Here is a 16,544-nt window from a genome sequence, read left to right on the forward strand (position 1 = left end):
GGGTCACGGGGGATCTCGGGCAGAGGCGCCTTCCCTGGATGGAGCCTGGGGCAGATGGACATGGGACAGGCCCAGCAGGACAGCCAGAGCCCAGAGCTCAGCTGCCCCTGAACAGGGGAAGGGCAGAATTTCCCCCCAGCCCCTCCTAGCCCCTCATCTGTTGTTTTCTGAAATGTTTTCTGAAATGTTTCTTCTCTTATCACACACACCACACTCTCCATTTTGCAAGTTTAAAAAAAAAAAAAAAAAAATCTCATTGTGAAACTGAAAAAAAATTCTTAGGATACAAACAAAACAAAAGGGCCTGAAGATAGGGACAGTGATTCGTGTATTCTATTTCCCCTTGACAGTAGAAGATCAGGGTTCAGAGACCAAGTTGTCAGCTTTTTTAGTAAATCTACACAGGCCTTAGGCAGTGATCTGCTCCAAATGGGTTCTTGGTAAGTGTTGCTCACTGTTCTGGATCCCCATGGCTAAGACTTCTGGTAAAGCTTCACACCCCGGCAGCTTGACTTTACAGTCACCCACACCCTTCAGGAGCCTGTTTTGTTCTTGCTGCTAGAGATCTCCTGTTGTGTGGAAATTAATGTGACTTTTTAAAATGTCACTCCCACCAAGGGGGTTGCATAAGAGGATTTCTAGAGGATAAGAGTGAATCTGTAATGAAAGGGTTTCAGGCACTTGGGCCTCCTGTGTGCTGGGGAGGGTGCAGAGATTTTGCAGCAGTGGGGGCCTTCCCAGAGCTCAGGTCCTGTAGGGTTCTTGTCCCCTATGCAAACAAGTCCACCCTTCTCTCGCAGCCCGTTCACCCTGCTGCATCACAGCCATGCAGCGTACAGATGTGAGCTGCTGCTCTGTGTGCGTCCCTTGCACTAAACTGTGAGCTCCCCGTGAGCTGCGAGCTTCCTTATTTCTCCTGAATCCCAGTGCCTGGCAAGTAATAGATGATAGAGGTTTTATGAAATAAGTAGTCCAGGTTTTGCAATTGTCAGCCTTTTGTTGTTTCCTTAAGCTTTTTTTTTTTTTTTGTCTCACAATTTTCCCATTTTGATACAGTTATGAAATAATTCCTAAAAAATCTGAATTGTATAAAAACCAACTAGAAAAGAATGCAAATCTAAGAAGGTTTGAGAGGAGGGATGTTAATTTAAATGACTTATTAGAACTGTTTGGTAATTTTGTCACTTGCAGTTAGAGCTTTCCTATTGGTCTATAAGTCACATGAATAATTTCATAATGATTATTTGGAATTTTACAGTTTTATTTTGAATTTGAATATTGACATTCAGATAACTCTTTGGTACGGATGTATTTCATATTTTGTTTGCATTTATACTCATAGGAGATTGGTTTTTACTTTCTTTTTAAAGAAAACTGACCTGAAGAAAATGGTATTTTACTCTGGAAGACTGCTGGGCCTGGATGACCTCAGAAAGAAATGAATTGTGGAGTTCACAAGAAAATCTTAGTTTGTGATGATTATGTTTCTTTTTGTTGTCCAGTAGTTTGGTTTGTGTACATACATATATATTGCACTACGTAAATGATAAACATTTTAAGGACTAATATTGCTGATACTTGAATAATCAATCTCAACTAGATTATAAGTAGCATACATAGATTTACCCTACCCTTGAACTTGAAAGACATTAAATTATTCATTATTGTTTGGTAACATGTTTACCTGATTATCTCCCATAGACAAATGTAAGCTGCTTTTCGAAGGTACAGTTGTGATAATGAGATCAGATTTATAGATGGGTGTATTTAATTTGCTAAAGTAAACATGAGAAAGAATGCAAACCAAGAGTGAATTTCAGATGAGATTAAATTGACTGTATCTTAGTCACTGAGCAGAAAACTGCAGGATGAATCTTCTCTACAGTTTTCTTTGTGGGCTGCCCAGCGTACTTGATTTCCATAATCTTTCCTGGGCATTCACAGCTCTGACTTTGGTGTTCAGTCATCATCGTTAAAAGTAGAGCCCTACTTTGGCTTGGTTTTTCCAGATGATTCACACATTAGGCATAACTTGCAGGTGGAAACGAGGAAGAACGGGCCTAATGCAGGTTTGAAAGTGTATTCTGAGCCTGCAGATAACACGGTTTTTGTTCGATCATATACACTTATTTCTTGGTAATCATTTTTCCTTAACTGAGGATATCTAGTTTCTGCTTCATAGGGTGCTTTGAAATATAAAATGAAAACTTATTTCTACTGTTTTTACAAAGGTTGACACATGAAAACACATGAAAATCACTTTTCTGCAACTGATAAACTACACAGACTGGACTCTTAACCTCACAGTGCCTCAGTTGTTCTTCAGGTTATAATATTTGAGATGTCCGTACTGCACAGGGGTATGGGAAGGATGGACAAGCCAGCAGGCAGGTGTTGCCGTGTGGAGGAGGCACAGCCAGCTCATACAGGTCCCCTCTCCCTTCCTCCCCAGGCACCCAGACTACACAGAAGCCTGAGTCAGCTAGCTCCTTGAAGGCCTGTTTGGAAACTCAGCCTTCTTGTATACCTGCTAACCCCCCTGCTCACTTAGATCTACCTTGTGCTATAAAGATATCTCGGATTCAAAGGCTTTGTGGCAAATATTTTTGAAGCATTCTCAGTATATATGATGTTAGGTTTGGCACCATGTGTTCAGAGTGTTTAAGTAAGAGTGGAAAAGTTAATCCATCCCCAGTATACAGGATGCTTCTTTGTTTGCCTAAAGAAAAAAGTATAATGCAGTTTGTTTTCCCCAAGTCTCTGATATTTCTTTTTTTTCCCCATATAACAATGTTTTATTTTAAGTTTTTAATCCCATCTTGATTAAAACATGGCTATCTAAAAAGATCTAATATTTGCTTTTTAAAAACCTGTCCCCTCTTTATTTAGGGAGAAAATGAAGCATGTTCTGTATTATATATAAAAATACAGTCTAGACCTGTGGATCAGGGATTATTTTTAAAAATTAGATATCAATCTGGTATCAGAAGACAGTGGCTTTTCTCCTAGTGTATAAATAAAGATGCAAATTCAGAATGTAAGCAGTTGTGACTCATTGCGAACAGTTAGGGGTAACTAATTCCTAGGGGTAATCATTTGTATCCTGTTCCAAAGTCTTATTTTATAGTTTGAAAAGCACTTTGCACACTGTTCTTGTACATAAATATAATGATGTAATTATAGGATATAGTGCTACTGCTTTGTTTAATAAGAACCTCCTTTTAAATTGACAGCTCTGGTATTTTTTTAATGATCTACTTCTTTTCTGTTTATTGTAAAACTAAATTTAAAATAAAAGGTTAATGAGAAATGATACGGTTTTTATTTATTACTGTTGGGAGTGGATATGTACTAATAATTAAATGAGAATAAATAGTAGGAATTCTAGAAAGTAATTGTGCCTTGTTCCGGTTTGCTTAATGCTGCTGTTAAGCAAAATACCAAAATGGACTGGCTTTTTTTTTTTAATGTAATTTTATTGAAATATATTCACATACCATAGAATCATCCAAGGTGAACAATAATTGATGACAGTTTCATCATATAGTTGTGCATTCAACACCACAGTCATTTTTTGAACATTTTCATCACTCCAAAAAATAAAAATGAAAATAAGAATAAAAATAAAAGTGAAAGAGAACACTCATACCCCTCCTCCCCCCTCATTTACTTTTTAATTGAAATATATTCACATACTTAACAATCATGTGAATGTAAAACAGTTTTTCACAGTATCATCATATAGTTGTGTATTCATCACCACAGTCAATTTTTGAACATTTCCATTACTCCAAAAAATAAAAATAAGAAAAAAAAGTAAAAAGAACACTCAAAACATCCCATATCCCCCTCCTCCATATTGTTCATTTGCTTTTTGTCCCCATTTTTTCTTACTCATTTGTCCATACACTGGGTAAAGGGAATGTGAGACATAAGGTTTTCATAATTACACAGTCACACCATATAAGCTATATAGTTATACTCTCGCCTTCAAGAATCAAGGATACTGGATTGCAATTTAACAAGTTCAGATACTTCCTTTTAACTACTCTAATAAACTAAAAAGAGATATGTATATAATGCATAAGAGTTACCTCTAGAGTGACCTCTTGACTCCATTTGAAATCTCTCAGCCACTGAAACTTTATTTTGTTTCAACACACACACCCCTCCCTTTTTGGTCCAAAAGGCTTTCTCAGTCACCCGATGCAGGGTCCAGGCTCATCCCCAGGAAATCACGTTCCACATTGCCAGGGAGATTTACATTCCTGGGAGTCATGTCCCACATAATGGGGAGGGCAGTGAGTTTTCCTGCCGAGTTGGCTTAGAGGGAGAGGGCCACATCTGAGCAACAAAAGAGGCCTTCTAGGGGTGACTCCTAGGCACAATTATGGGTAGGATTAGCCTCTCGTTTGTGTTGTCAAGCTTTGTAAGGGCAAGACCCAAGATCCGGGGCTTGGCCGACTAAGCTGGTGGTCCCCAATGCTTGTGAGAATATCAGGAATTCCCCTGCTGAGGAAGTGTAATATTTCCACATTTTTCCATAGTCCCTCAAGGGGGCTGTTCTAGTTCACTAACGCTTCACTGGAGGATGGCCAATGGTGTCTGGAAAACCTCTGTTCGCTGGGAAGGCACATGGCTGGCATCTGCTCCAAAGTTCTGGTTTCAAAATGGCTTTCTCCCAGGACGTTTCTCTCTAGGCTTCAGCTCCTCAAAAATGTCACTCTTAGTTGCTCTTGGGGCATTTGTCCTCTCTTAGCTTCTCCGGAGCAAGGGTCTGCTTTCAACAGCCATCTTCAAACTGTCTCTCATCTGCAGCTCCTCTCTCAGCTCCTGGGCATTCTTCAAAGTGTCCCTCTTGGCTGTAGCAAGCTTGCTCCTGTCTGAGCTTATATAGTGCTCCAATAATTTAATTCAGACCCACCCTGAATGGGTGGGGCAACACTTCCATGGAAATTATCCAATCAGAGTCATCACCCACAGTTGGGTGGGGCGCATTTCCAGGAAACAACCTAATCCAAATGTTCCAACTTAGTCCTCACTACTATATCTGCCCCACAAGATTGCATCAAAGATAATGGTGTTTTAGGAGACATAAGACATCGAACTGGCACAGGGGCTTTGTAAATACTTTTAATTCTCTGCCCAAATTACTCTGGGTTGTATCAGGGCTTCACACTAACCTGTACAAACAACGTCTCACTTCCCAGTCAAGGTTCCATGTAATTATGGCGTTTGAGTAAACTGACTATCCAAGTTAAATTATATAGTGTGCTATAGAAAATATAGATTTCGCACCATATAACCATCTCTTCCTTTGGTTCCACACAGAAATCAAAGTTTTAAAACATGGTTAGTGTCATCCTGTACCCTTTAGTTGGATCTACCCCAATCTCAACCAAGTCCATTTCATTTATATCTCCAATTGAAGTCTGATCTCCTTTTCAGCCTGTTTTGCAATTGATTCATGGGGTAATGCCAACAGTCACAGCTGCCGAACTCTGGCTCTGAGTCCCAGGTGCCACACAGACACCCAAAGCCCCAGTCACACACAAACAGCTCAGAATCTCAAAATTTAGAAATAACTGTTAGAACTCATGAATAAGTGTGACTGCTGTAAGAGCTTACAATCTAAGAACCTTTATATAAGCCTTCCCCTTATACACCATGCTCCCAGATTCAATTTTCAGAGTTTATACATTGTTATTAGTCTATATTAGTGAGCCATTATAATGTTCATCTTTTCATTTCTGGTTTATTTCACTCAACCTACTGTCCTCACAGGCCATTCACTTTGTTGCATACCTCATAACTTCATTCTTTCTTGCTGCTCCCTCATGCAAAAACATTCTTATATTTGTACATTTAATTACACATAGACCACTGTAAATTTCCAAAGTTATACATTCCCAGACTTCATCTTCTATCTTTCCTTCTGGTGTCATATAGACCCCTAACCTTCCTCTTTCAACTGTATACACAGTCATTTTTCCGTTACAATATTGTGCTGCCATCACATAGTATTGTGCTATCCATTTCTAGATCTACATAATCCTCTGGAACATTCTATACTCCTTCAACACCAAATGTCCATTCTCTACCCTCTTTCTATCTCCTGATATCTTCATTTCTACACTCTTTCCCAAAGCTCTCTCTCCTGTCTTATCCTATCTGTCTGTAGCACTCCCTTTAGTATTTCCTGTGGAGGAGGTCTCCTGTTCATGAACTCTCTCAGTGTCTATCTGTAAATATTTTAAACTCTCCATCAATTTTGAAGGATGGTTTTGCCAGATATAGGATTCTTAGTTGGCAGTTTTTTTCTCTTTCAGTATCTTGAATATACCATACCACTGCCTTCTCACCTCCATGGTTTCTGCTGAGAGATTCACACTTAGTCTTATTGAGCTTCCCTTGTATGTGATGGATTGCTTTTCTCTTGCTGCTTTCTGAATTCTCTCTTTGTCTTTGACACTTGAAAATCTGATTAGCAAGTGTCTTGGAGTAGTTTTATTTGGATCAGTTCCGTTTGGGGTATGCTGTGCTTCTTGGACCTGTAATTTTATATCTTTCGTAAGAGTTAGAAAATTTTCATTGATTTTTCCTCTGTTATTCCTTCTGCCATTTTTCCCTTCTCTTCTCCTTCTGGGACACTTATAACACTTATATTTGCGTTCTTCATGGTGTCCATCAGTTCCCTGAGTCCCTGCTCATATTTATCCATTCTTTTCCCTATCTGTTCCTTTGCGTGTAGGATTTCAGATGTCCTGTCCTCCAGCTTACTGATCCTTTCTTCTGCCTCTCCAAGTCTGCTGTTGTATGTCACCATTGTGTTCTTCATCTCTTCTATTGTGCCTTTAATTCCCATAAGTTCTGCCATTTGTTTTTTCAAGCTTATGAATTCTTCCTTATGATCACCCTGCGTCTTCTTTATATCCTACATCTCTTTCGTCACATTTTCTCTCACCTCACTGATTTGATTTAAAAAATTTGTTTGAACATCTAAAATTAGTTGTTTCAACTCCTGAATCTCAGTTGAAATGTTAGTTTCTTCCTTTGACTGGGCCATGTTTTCCTATTTTGTGATGTGGCTCATGATTTTCTGCTGTCTTGGCATGTGGTTTTCTTGATTGGTTTATTCTGGAGGTTGTTTTCTCTCTTTTGCATAAGGTTTTCTTGTTGGTTGACTTTGATCTCTGTCTTTTCTTTATTTCTCTCCCTGGCCAGTTGTCAGATGGGCTCTGCCCCCCGTCTTCTCTCCAAAATCAGGCGCCTGCTGTGGCCTCCACAGGGATGGGAGGTGGGCACTGGGCACCCCAGCAAGTTCACTGTGTGTGGTAATACAAATCTGCTGGCTTCCAGTGGTGCTCTGTTTTCCACTGGCTAGCAAGACCTGGGTTTGTTTCAGAGCTCTGCTTTAACAGTGGGTCTTCCCTATTTCTCAGCCAAAACAGGGCTGGGTTTCTGTACAGGGCATGTGGACCAGCTCCTGTGCTCCTAAGAAAGGGTCCTTGTACTTTTTGCACTGTAGAGCAGATGGTGCTGTTCAGTAACTTAATCGTCCTCACAGGCTGCTCTGCCTCAGAGCATGGCCACTGGCTGCTGCTTCCCACAAGGGTGGAGGAAGGGCTTTTGGACCCAGGACTGGAAATTGTCTCTGTCCACATTTTCTCAGTCTCTTTGTCCCTCACTGATCTGTGCCTTGAAATGTTCTCCATTGTCCACCAGGTCTTCAAACAATGAGGGTATTTTTCACTGTTACGAATTTTTAAAATCTGCGTCCATGGTGGGAGGGGTCTTGTCTGCTGTTTCTGTGTCTTTCCTGCACGGAGACTGAGTGAGGGTGAGGAGAGAGGACTGGCTGGTCTGGGACAGAAAATTCCTACCTGATATTTATTCTCTTTCTTCAATTAGGCATTTGCAGGGTCTTACTCCAGTCTATATCCTCCTCCAGAGTTTCAAGCAATTCAGAATTGTCCTTTTTTTGTTGAATTTCTGGAGAGCTGGATTGCCTTTATAAAGGGAATTAATTAAGTTACAAATTTACAGTTCTAAGGCCATAAAAGTGTCCAAACTAAGGCATCAACAAGAGGATATCTTCACTGAAGAATGGCTGATGGCATCTGGAATGCTTCTGTCAGCTGGGAAGTCACATGGCTGGCATCTGCTGCTCCTGGCCTCTGTTTCAGCTCCTCTCTCAGCTCCTGTGTGTCCTTAGCTTAGCATCTCCAAATGTCCTTCTGTCTGCAACTCCAAGCATCTCTTAAGCGTCAGCAAGCATCTGGGTCTCTCTTCATCCTCTTAAATATTCCAGTGAACTAATCAAGCCCAACCCTGAAAGGGGGGGATAAATCTCCATGGAAACATTCAATCAAGAGGTCACACCCTAATAAAAAGATTAATAAGTTGGCCCCCACAAGATCGCATTAAAGAATATGGCTTTTGGGGGGACATAATATATCCAAACTGGCACATGCCTCTTTCAAAATGAAGCTATGCTCTTACCTGTAATTTCATAAAAATACAAAAAAACTAGGATGAAATTTAACTCATTTAGTCTTTGGTTGAGAATGTTACTGATCAAGGCAAAGTCTTGGTTTGAATTCTTATACCAGCCATAGCTTCCCACAGCCACTCAATGCACCCTTAATCAAGTGTTTTAAACATATACTGTTGGTCCTTAGATGGAAAATGGTGATAACATTTTGTGTTTTTAATACAAACCTATAATTTGTAATGTCTATGGATAGTGATAAAAATGATGTTAGCCACTGGGATGATTTAAGACACCGCTGCTCAGTGCCATGTAATATAAACACACTGCAGTGCTGATAAAGTAAATATTTTCTTCCTGGATTTTGAGAAGCCCAGAGGTGGGAAGTCTGGGGCTGATATGACAGCTCCCCAATGCCCTTTCTGCACTACCATTTTCAGTGTGTGGCTTTTGTCTTCATGCTCGCTTGGCTGCTCTACATCGAGGTCTAAGGTCTACATGATAGGCAAGTGTCTTCATCTCCCTGCACTGGCCTAGCAAAGTACCACATGCTGGGTGGCTTAAAGAACGGCAATTGATTCTCTCCCAGGCCCAGAGATCAGAAGTCCAAGTTCAAGCTGTCAGCTGAGCCACACCCCCATAAAACCAGGAGGGGAGAATCCTCCCTGGCTTCTTGCAGCTCCTGTGCTGGCGGCCGTCCACAGCATCCCTTCACTTGTGGCCACAGCACTTCAGTCTCTGCCTCCGTCACATGGCCATCTTCCCTCCTGCAGCTCAGTTTCCTCATCTCAGAGGACTCCAGTCAAATCGGAATAGGGACTGCTCTACTCCAATATGACCTCCTCTTAACTAAGTCTATCTAGAATGACCCTAGTTCTATATAAGGTCATGTTCTGAGGTTCTGGGCTTACAGCTTCAGCATATCCTTTTGGGAGACACCAGTCGACCCATAACAGCAAAGAGTGCAGGGCAGAAGATGGTCCCAGCTAAATTTTTCTGTTTCATCAGGAAACAGTAACTTTCTTAGAAGACGCATACCCAAGACTCCCTCTCGCATCTCACTGGCCAGAACTGGAACTCATAGTTGTATCTTTGCCTGTAAAAATACTATTTAAAGCATAAACTATTCCATTTTATATAGACAGAATTTTGCCCATCTGTGTCTCTTCAAATTCTCTTGATTTTCCGTTCTGCTTCTCAACTCTTGTCTTCCCACTAACTTTCTCTCTTTTAATCCTTGTCTCCAATAGTACTATATATTATAAGCTAGAAAATGAGAAATGTCCTTTGTCTATTTAAAAATAAACAAAAGAGACCCAGACATAAAACTAGGTGAGGGAGGAGCTGTTTTTAATTTTTTTATTCTGCCTAGCACCCTTCCCCCTCCTGATGTCAGCTTTCTTTTGTCCCCTGCCCCCCCTTCCTTTGCAGAGCTCTTCTTCCTCCACTGTAATTCAGGGGTTCTCAAGAGGCTGTTCGCGGGGTACCCCAGCCTGCCTCCTCCTTCCCCACCCAGGCCCAGCGATGGGCATGTGACTGATCTTGCCAGTTTCTCTCTCCCAACCATAGCGATATATACCAGGGATGGGTGTATGGCCGTCAGGGAGGTGACAATTATTCTCTGGGATTTTTTCATGAAGCTGGCAGACAGAGCATTCTGTTTCTCATGGAATGATAGCCTGTGAAGTTATTACCCCAGAGATTCTGAACACTATTATCTTTTGCCACTTGGAGGAGCCTTAGATAATGAGGCCAACACCTGGACCCAGAAACTGAGATGAGAGTTGGACACATGATGCTGGCTGGGCACGTTCCTTGATCCAGTTAACTCTGAAACCAGCATGACCCTTCTCTCATACAATGTTTACATGGTGTATCAGTCAGGGTTCCCCAGAGAAACAGAAGCCATGGGATATATGTGTAAATATCTTCAGGGATTTATTTTAAGGAGTTTGTTCCTGCGATTGTGGGGGCTGGCAAGGCTGAAGTCTGTAGGGCAGGCTGTCAGACTAGAAACTCAGGAGTTGCCGTGCAGTTGTGAAGCAGGATTTCTTCTCCAGGAAATCTCAGTATGGGCTTTTAAGGCCTCCAACTGATTGGATGAGGCCCACCCATATTATCAGGGATAATCTTTACTACAACTACTTGTAGATGTCAATCACATTTACAAAATACCTTCACAGCAACATCTAGACCAGTGTTTGACCAAACAACTGGGCATCATAGCCTAACAAAGTTGACATATAAAGTTAACCATCACACATAGGTTAGTAAATTTCCCTTCTTATTTAAGGTATTTTAAGTTAGGTTTGTGATACTTGGAACCAGAGTCCTGACTAGCCTAGGAGCTCTTAATTTTTAGGTGTCATTGCAGGCTCTGGAGCCAGCTGTCTATTGAATTCTGGTTCTGCTACTTTCCAGCTGGGCCAATCAAGGGCAAGGCACTTGGCTTTTCTGTGTTTCAGTTTCCTTATCTATAACATTGGGATAATAATATTTATCTCATAGGGTACATACATGCAAAATACATGGAACAGTGCTCCAGACACAGTAAATACTTAGTAAATGACAGCTGTTATAATGATGATAATGCTACTTTTGATTATTATTTCACTAACAGTACTTCTACAGAAGCAGAAGAGGACATAAAATCCAATTTCCTTTTACAGGTTTTGGAAGTGCTATGAAGAGACAGACACTGGAAAAGTTTGTGCACAAATACATATTTTTCTTAACAAAGGCCAGTCCCTTCCATTTATCCTCTAGATACTATTTCTTTTTCTCAAGGACTTTGCCACATTTCTCCTTCCCCAGAGGCAACTGCTTTCATCACTTTTGGTTGATTGTTTGGTACTTCCTTCCAAGGTTCTAAATAATATGTTTAAATCACTACTTGTTGATTTTTCAGTTTTAGGAATTACCTGTTGTCTTCCCACTATAGAAACTGAAAATTTCATTTTTTTCCTTCCCCCACATTCACTGCACATGTCTATCCTTTTCATTTCCCCACTTTTGATATACAGTTTGTAAAGAACTGTGAAGCGTCTGAGGTTTAAGCTACTTGCACACTAACAAGTTAGTCCGAGTTCCAACCTGCCGCAGTTTCATGGGTGCTAGTTGAAGACATGAAACTCCTGGGTCAGAAATGAAGAACAATTTGTTGCACACAGCAGCAACAGTAGCCTAAAAATATCAGCATTTTTGTACTGATTCCCTGAGCTACAATTACCCCAGGATACAGACACCTGCACACCTAGTGGGGCACCTTACAGGAGAGGAATCCTGACTTTAGGAAACCCTAATCTTTTATCATGGACAACAAACATGCCTGAACTTGGCTGTGGAAAGGGACCTTATCTTTATCATATTGGACATTAAGTCTCCTGCCACTTGCTCCAAAGAAGACATCATTGGTATCTTCCAAGGACGTTCCCATACAAACATCCTTGAAAAGTGTGTGCAGAACAGGGACGGTCAGTGCTTCACTTTACTCATAAGACATGCAATGATGCAAGAGAGAACCATGGAGCATCGTAATTATGACTAGATCAGTACTCAGGGTGCATGCTGTTATGATCATATAAACACTAACCGCAGCTGAGCGGTGTATTAAATTATGATTTTTCCTTTCCTGCACAGCTTTTTATTATCATTGGAGTTAACCATCTTATTTTTTATTGTGCTTAGTTTTCTTTGTTACTTCTCAAGAACTCAATCCCTACCTCTTCTCCGATTGTCTAAATAGCTTCGTAAGACATTCAAATACATCAGATACTCCAATTTCACATACCTGAAGAAATGTCTTGGAGACTTCTGATCTTCTCTGGACTTGCTGCCTTCGGAGCCTGGTGTACAGCTCCTATCCCAGGCTGGAGGTTCCTTTCACCTCCGTCCTCTGTTGGGTAGCCTACTTCCCTGATTCCACGTATTCTTTTCTGGGTTTACTCCATTGTTTGATGGAGCACACTTTCCAGTGTCTTTCTGAAAAAGAGTGCAAAGGAGTAAATCCTTTGAGATCTTGTTTGTATGAAAATGTCTTTATTCATTGGGGGGTATAGAATTAGAGATCGGAAATAGTTTTCCTATCAGAAGTTTGAAGGCATTGCTCTGCTGACTTTGTTTCCAGTTATAACTGTTAAGAAGTTTCAGACCCTTTCTTTTCTACCAGTTTTTTGTTTTTTTCCATCCTCTCTAGAAGCTTGTAAGATCTTCTCTTTGCCCCCATGTCTGAAAGTTCACTGTTTTGCATTGGTACGCGTAGGGAAGATTTTTGCTTCAGTAGTGCTATCTACCGACCTAAAAACTCAATGGTTTTTGAGCATTTCCCCCTTGCACATGGGTCTGCGGGCGGCCTGTGCCTAGGTGTGCTCTGCTCGCTCGGCCAGGTTCGGCAGAGCTGGGCGGTGGTTTGACTTCAGTGCTGCCCCATGTCTCCCTCCAGCAGCACACGTGATGTCCGCTACTCTTCCATTGGTCAATGCAAGTCACATGACCAAGTCCAAGCTCAGTGCGTTGATCCTCCCAGGACACAACGCAGGCTGGAGAAAGAAGGGCAAAAGGAAGATCTTCAGCCCAGTACTCCTTCCTTCAATGGTGCCTGGTGTCCCTCTTGCCTACCCTATACAGAGAAAAGAAACCAACTACAGTGTTTTCCAAGAGTCACTGGGGTGCCGGTGGCAGGCAGAAGGGTGTACGCAGAATATAGGAATCTGCTTCCTGAGAAGAGCCTTGTATTGCCAACTTAGACTTCTGTGGGTCTTTTGCATTGCACACTGGATTGATTTTTGGTTTTTCTTCACAATTCACCCAGGATTTAGGTTTCCTAAGTCTTTACCACTCACTCTATTTATTTACCACCTCCCCAAATTTTATTGCCATTGTCTTTCTTATTTTCTCTTGTCCTTGTGGGTTGTTCCAGTTCCTATGGCTAGGTTACGTATTATCCCCAGACCCAGCTGCAAAAAACAGCTGTTTATGATGCTCCTGGACTCTGTGGGTTGGAATTTGGACTAGGTGCAGCAGAGCTCCAGAACGTCTGAGGCGTCCCAAAGCCCAGGGCTGCAGTCGCCTGAAGGAGCACTTGCTCATGCCTGGCAGTTCGCATCTGTGAGGGCTCAAGCCAGTTGCAGGCTGGAAGAGCCGGGCTTCCTAGGCATTTATGTGTGGCTCCTTCAAACGGTCTTTCCAGCCTCCGGGTAGCAGGACTCCTCCCTGTCAGCCCAGACCCCCAAGGCGCCTGACCCGACAGAGCCGGTCAGAAGCTGCAGCGCCTTTTCCAAGCCGGCCTTGGCAGCGATGTGGAGTTACTTAGGCTGTTTTCTTCATTAGAGACACGTACTGACGACTGCATCATATTGAAGGAGAGGGAAATCAGACTCCATATTTAGTGGCAGGATTGCCAAAGAATGTGTGGATATATTTTGAAACCACTATGTGGACTTATGCCTTAAGAAAATAGCTCCGTACTCATTTAGAGGGATGGCTGCATGTGTTCAATCCACCATTTTTGCCTAGAAGTCTGACTGGCTTCTTGCATCCTTTATTTGGATGTCTCACAGACATCTCAAACTTTTATTACATCCACCCATCCTCTCCCACATTCCTGCATTTCAGAGCACAGCACAACTCACCCAGTTGCTCAAGCCAGAAATTAGGGGTTAACTTGGCTCCTCCCATTCTCTCTCCCACCAAGTCCAATCCATCAGTAAGTCCCATTGGTTCTAATGCTAAAATCCAGTGAATCCACCTAGGCTGGTGCAGTAGCCTTCTGTTCAGTCTCCTCCTTCAACTATTGCCCCATCCAATACATCTTCCACACAGTTGTAAGACTGACCCGTCCGTGGCTGGCTTGGTATTACCTGAAAGGAGACCTGGGGTAAATAGTAAATGAATGTACTGTCTTCTGGACCCTGAGGATGTTTGTGATTAGCTAAACATAAGATGGTTCTTTCTTGTAAATGGAGCAACTGCACCTGGTGCCCTTCAAGATATCTGGAACATAATGGCAAGGTTTTCTATTTCTGTAGCCCAAAGACACATGAAGGAACAGGATACTGAAGGTTCAAATAATTCTCATTTGTTAAATACTTTTTATGTTTACTATGCACTTTATCTCATTTAATTCTAACAGGGGTAGACCAAGGCATATGGGTACCTCTTCAGACATATTTTCTGTATTTGTCCAACATTTAGTGGGAATGGGGAGAAAATTATTTTCTATTAATAAAAATAAAAAATAGCAACAGATGCATTTAAATTAACTGCTAGTGGCAGAGCAACGTCCTTCAGACATGTGCACACAAGCATTGACACAAACAGGCAGAGCCAACGATGCAAACAATTTGTAGTTGATTCCAAAGCCTTTGTTCCTTCTACCACTTGAAAATATTGTAAAAGGATGATAAATAATCCTATGCTTTTATCTAATTAAGGGAAAGATGTAGCTTACATTAAACAAGGTTTTAAAAACAACTGTATCTTGAACTTTTATTAGGAGTATTTAATCCAAGTAGTCATTAAACTACTACAAGCTCAGTAAACCTTAAAACCATGGATTCAATTATATTACACTGATTGCAATGGTCTGTCTTTCACTGTAACTGTTTTAAGCTTGTATTATCTTTGTTTTGGAAACAACATTATAACAGGGTTCTTACTAGGATGGTAATGGAAAGTAAATGCTGAAGTCAATGTGCAACACGAACAATAGCATTTAATAGATTAGTACAAAATCGTACAGAGTACATTTAAATTTCAGTGTTGCTCTTTTGGAGAAAGTATGCTGAAAGCTTCAGAGAAGTTTAGCTGCGATCTGTGAAACTGAATCTTGGTATATATAGCTTTAAAAGAATGATGTTGACAGATAATCTCCTTGAAGTATGTATTTATTAAGCAAAGTAAATTATTTTTTATTGTTTTGAGGATCAAGCTGTTTCAAATTGCTTTACGATATAAAACATCACATTTTCTATTAAAATTGAACAATCTATTAAAATTGCTATTATATAATATCACACCTAAGCTTTCCAGTAATATTTGAAACAAATATGTATTGTAGAGCAAGGACCAGAAGCAATAAAAATAGAAATATTTAACTATATCTACAATAAAGCAAGCTAAAACACATTTAGTCCCTTTTGTTTATTGTTAATTCCACCAAAGGATATACATGAGTGAAGGAATTTTCTGGCTGCATTTTTGAGGATTTAAATGTATTACCACAAATGTGGTCTTAAATGATTGTGCTTGAGAGCACAGCTTTTGAAAATAATCATGTGCAAATAAATTACATTCAAATGCAACTTTAGGAGGTTTTTATTATTTTAACACCAAACAATTCCATAACTGAAGCATTTCTGATGGACAGAAACCAACAGATGAGAAAGAATATTTAGTGCATTCATGTGTGCACTCTCTTTCTAAAGTGATAGTGTCATTCTGACTTTTATTGTGCATTAATTTTCATAAAGTGCAGTAAACAAAATAAATAAAATGAAAATCTATATACAGTTCTGAGATTAAGATAAGGTATAGATTATATTCTTTATAGCCTATTAAGTCTGTGGTAGCTGTTACATACATTAAGAGCTCAATGACTCAGGTCAAGTAATGACTCAGAGCCCTTTCCCCGCTCCCAGGTCAGTCTAGCATTAAGGAATATGTAATTGTTCAAGCTCATTTTATCACAACAGGCTGGATTAGAAGAACAGTGCATGTGCTATAAACTAAATCCAGACACAGTCAAGTGCTGGGCATGATTCCTGGCATCAAAATAGGATGTGTCTGTTTCATCATCTGGTTGGGGTATGAACGGCATCGTTTGGTGCTGCAGATTCTCCCAGTCCACATCGCTGAAGAGGGGATGATGTTTCAGCTCTTAGGAAAAATATAAAACAAAACATGACCTCATCACCTAAGCAAGAACAGCTTTTTAAAGGAATTAAAAAGAGAACATCTCCCAATGATCTTGCCCACTCCCTGGCGTGTCCCCGCTAGAGCCCACACTCTGCAGGGGCACACTTGGTGCTGTCACCCAGCACATGAGAGGAGCTCG

General features: G+C 40.8%; 3 protein-coding genes across 15 annotated transcripts in view; 1 reads left to right on the forward strand and 2 right to left on the reverse strand.

The window, feature by feature from the left end:
* Positions 1-3,307, forward strand: part of ACBD5 (acyl-CoA binding domain containing 5) — a 47,101-nt gene extending 43,794 nt beyond the window's left edge. For all 8 annotated transcript variants that reach the window (XM_037837913.1, XM_037837914.1, XM_037837910.1 and 5 more), the window contains one exon: positions 1,371-3,307. In XM_037837913.1, the coding sequence (XP_037693841.1) occupies positions 1,371-1,383 (13 nt within the window). In that variant the 3' untranslated portion in view covers positions 1,384-3,307. The remainder of the gene's footprint in view (positions 1-1,370) is intronic.
* Positions 1-16,544, reverse strand: part of LOC119535544 (ankyrin repeat domain-containing protein 26-like) — a 961,331-nt gene that overhangs the window by 519,523 nt on the left and 425,264 nt on the right. The window lies entirely within an intron of this gene.
* The window catches only part of MASTL (microtubule associated serine/threonine kinase like), a 61,297-nt gene continuing 60,181 nt past the window's right edge, over positions 15,429-16,544 (reverse strand). For both annotated transcript variants that reach the window (XM_037837899.1, XM_037837898.1), the window contains one exon: positions 15,429-16,366. In XM_037837899.1, the coding sequence (XP_037693827.1) occupies positions 16,209-16,366 (158 nt within the window). In that variant the 3' untranslated portion in view covers positions 15,429-16,208. The remainder of the gene's footprint in view (positions 16,367-16,544) is intronic.

Source organism: Choloepus didactylus, chromosome 5 (genome assembly GCF_015220235.1).
Source record: "Choloepus didactylus isolate mChoDid1 chromosome 5, mChoDid1.pri, whole genome shotgun sequence".
Lineage (NCBI taxonomy): Eukaryota > Metazoa > Chordata > Mammalia > Pilosa > Megalonychidae > Choloepus > Choloepus didactylus.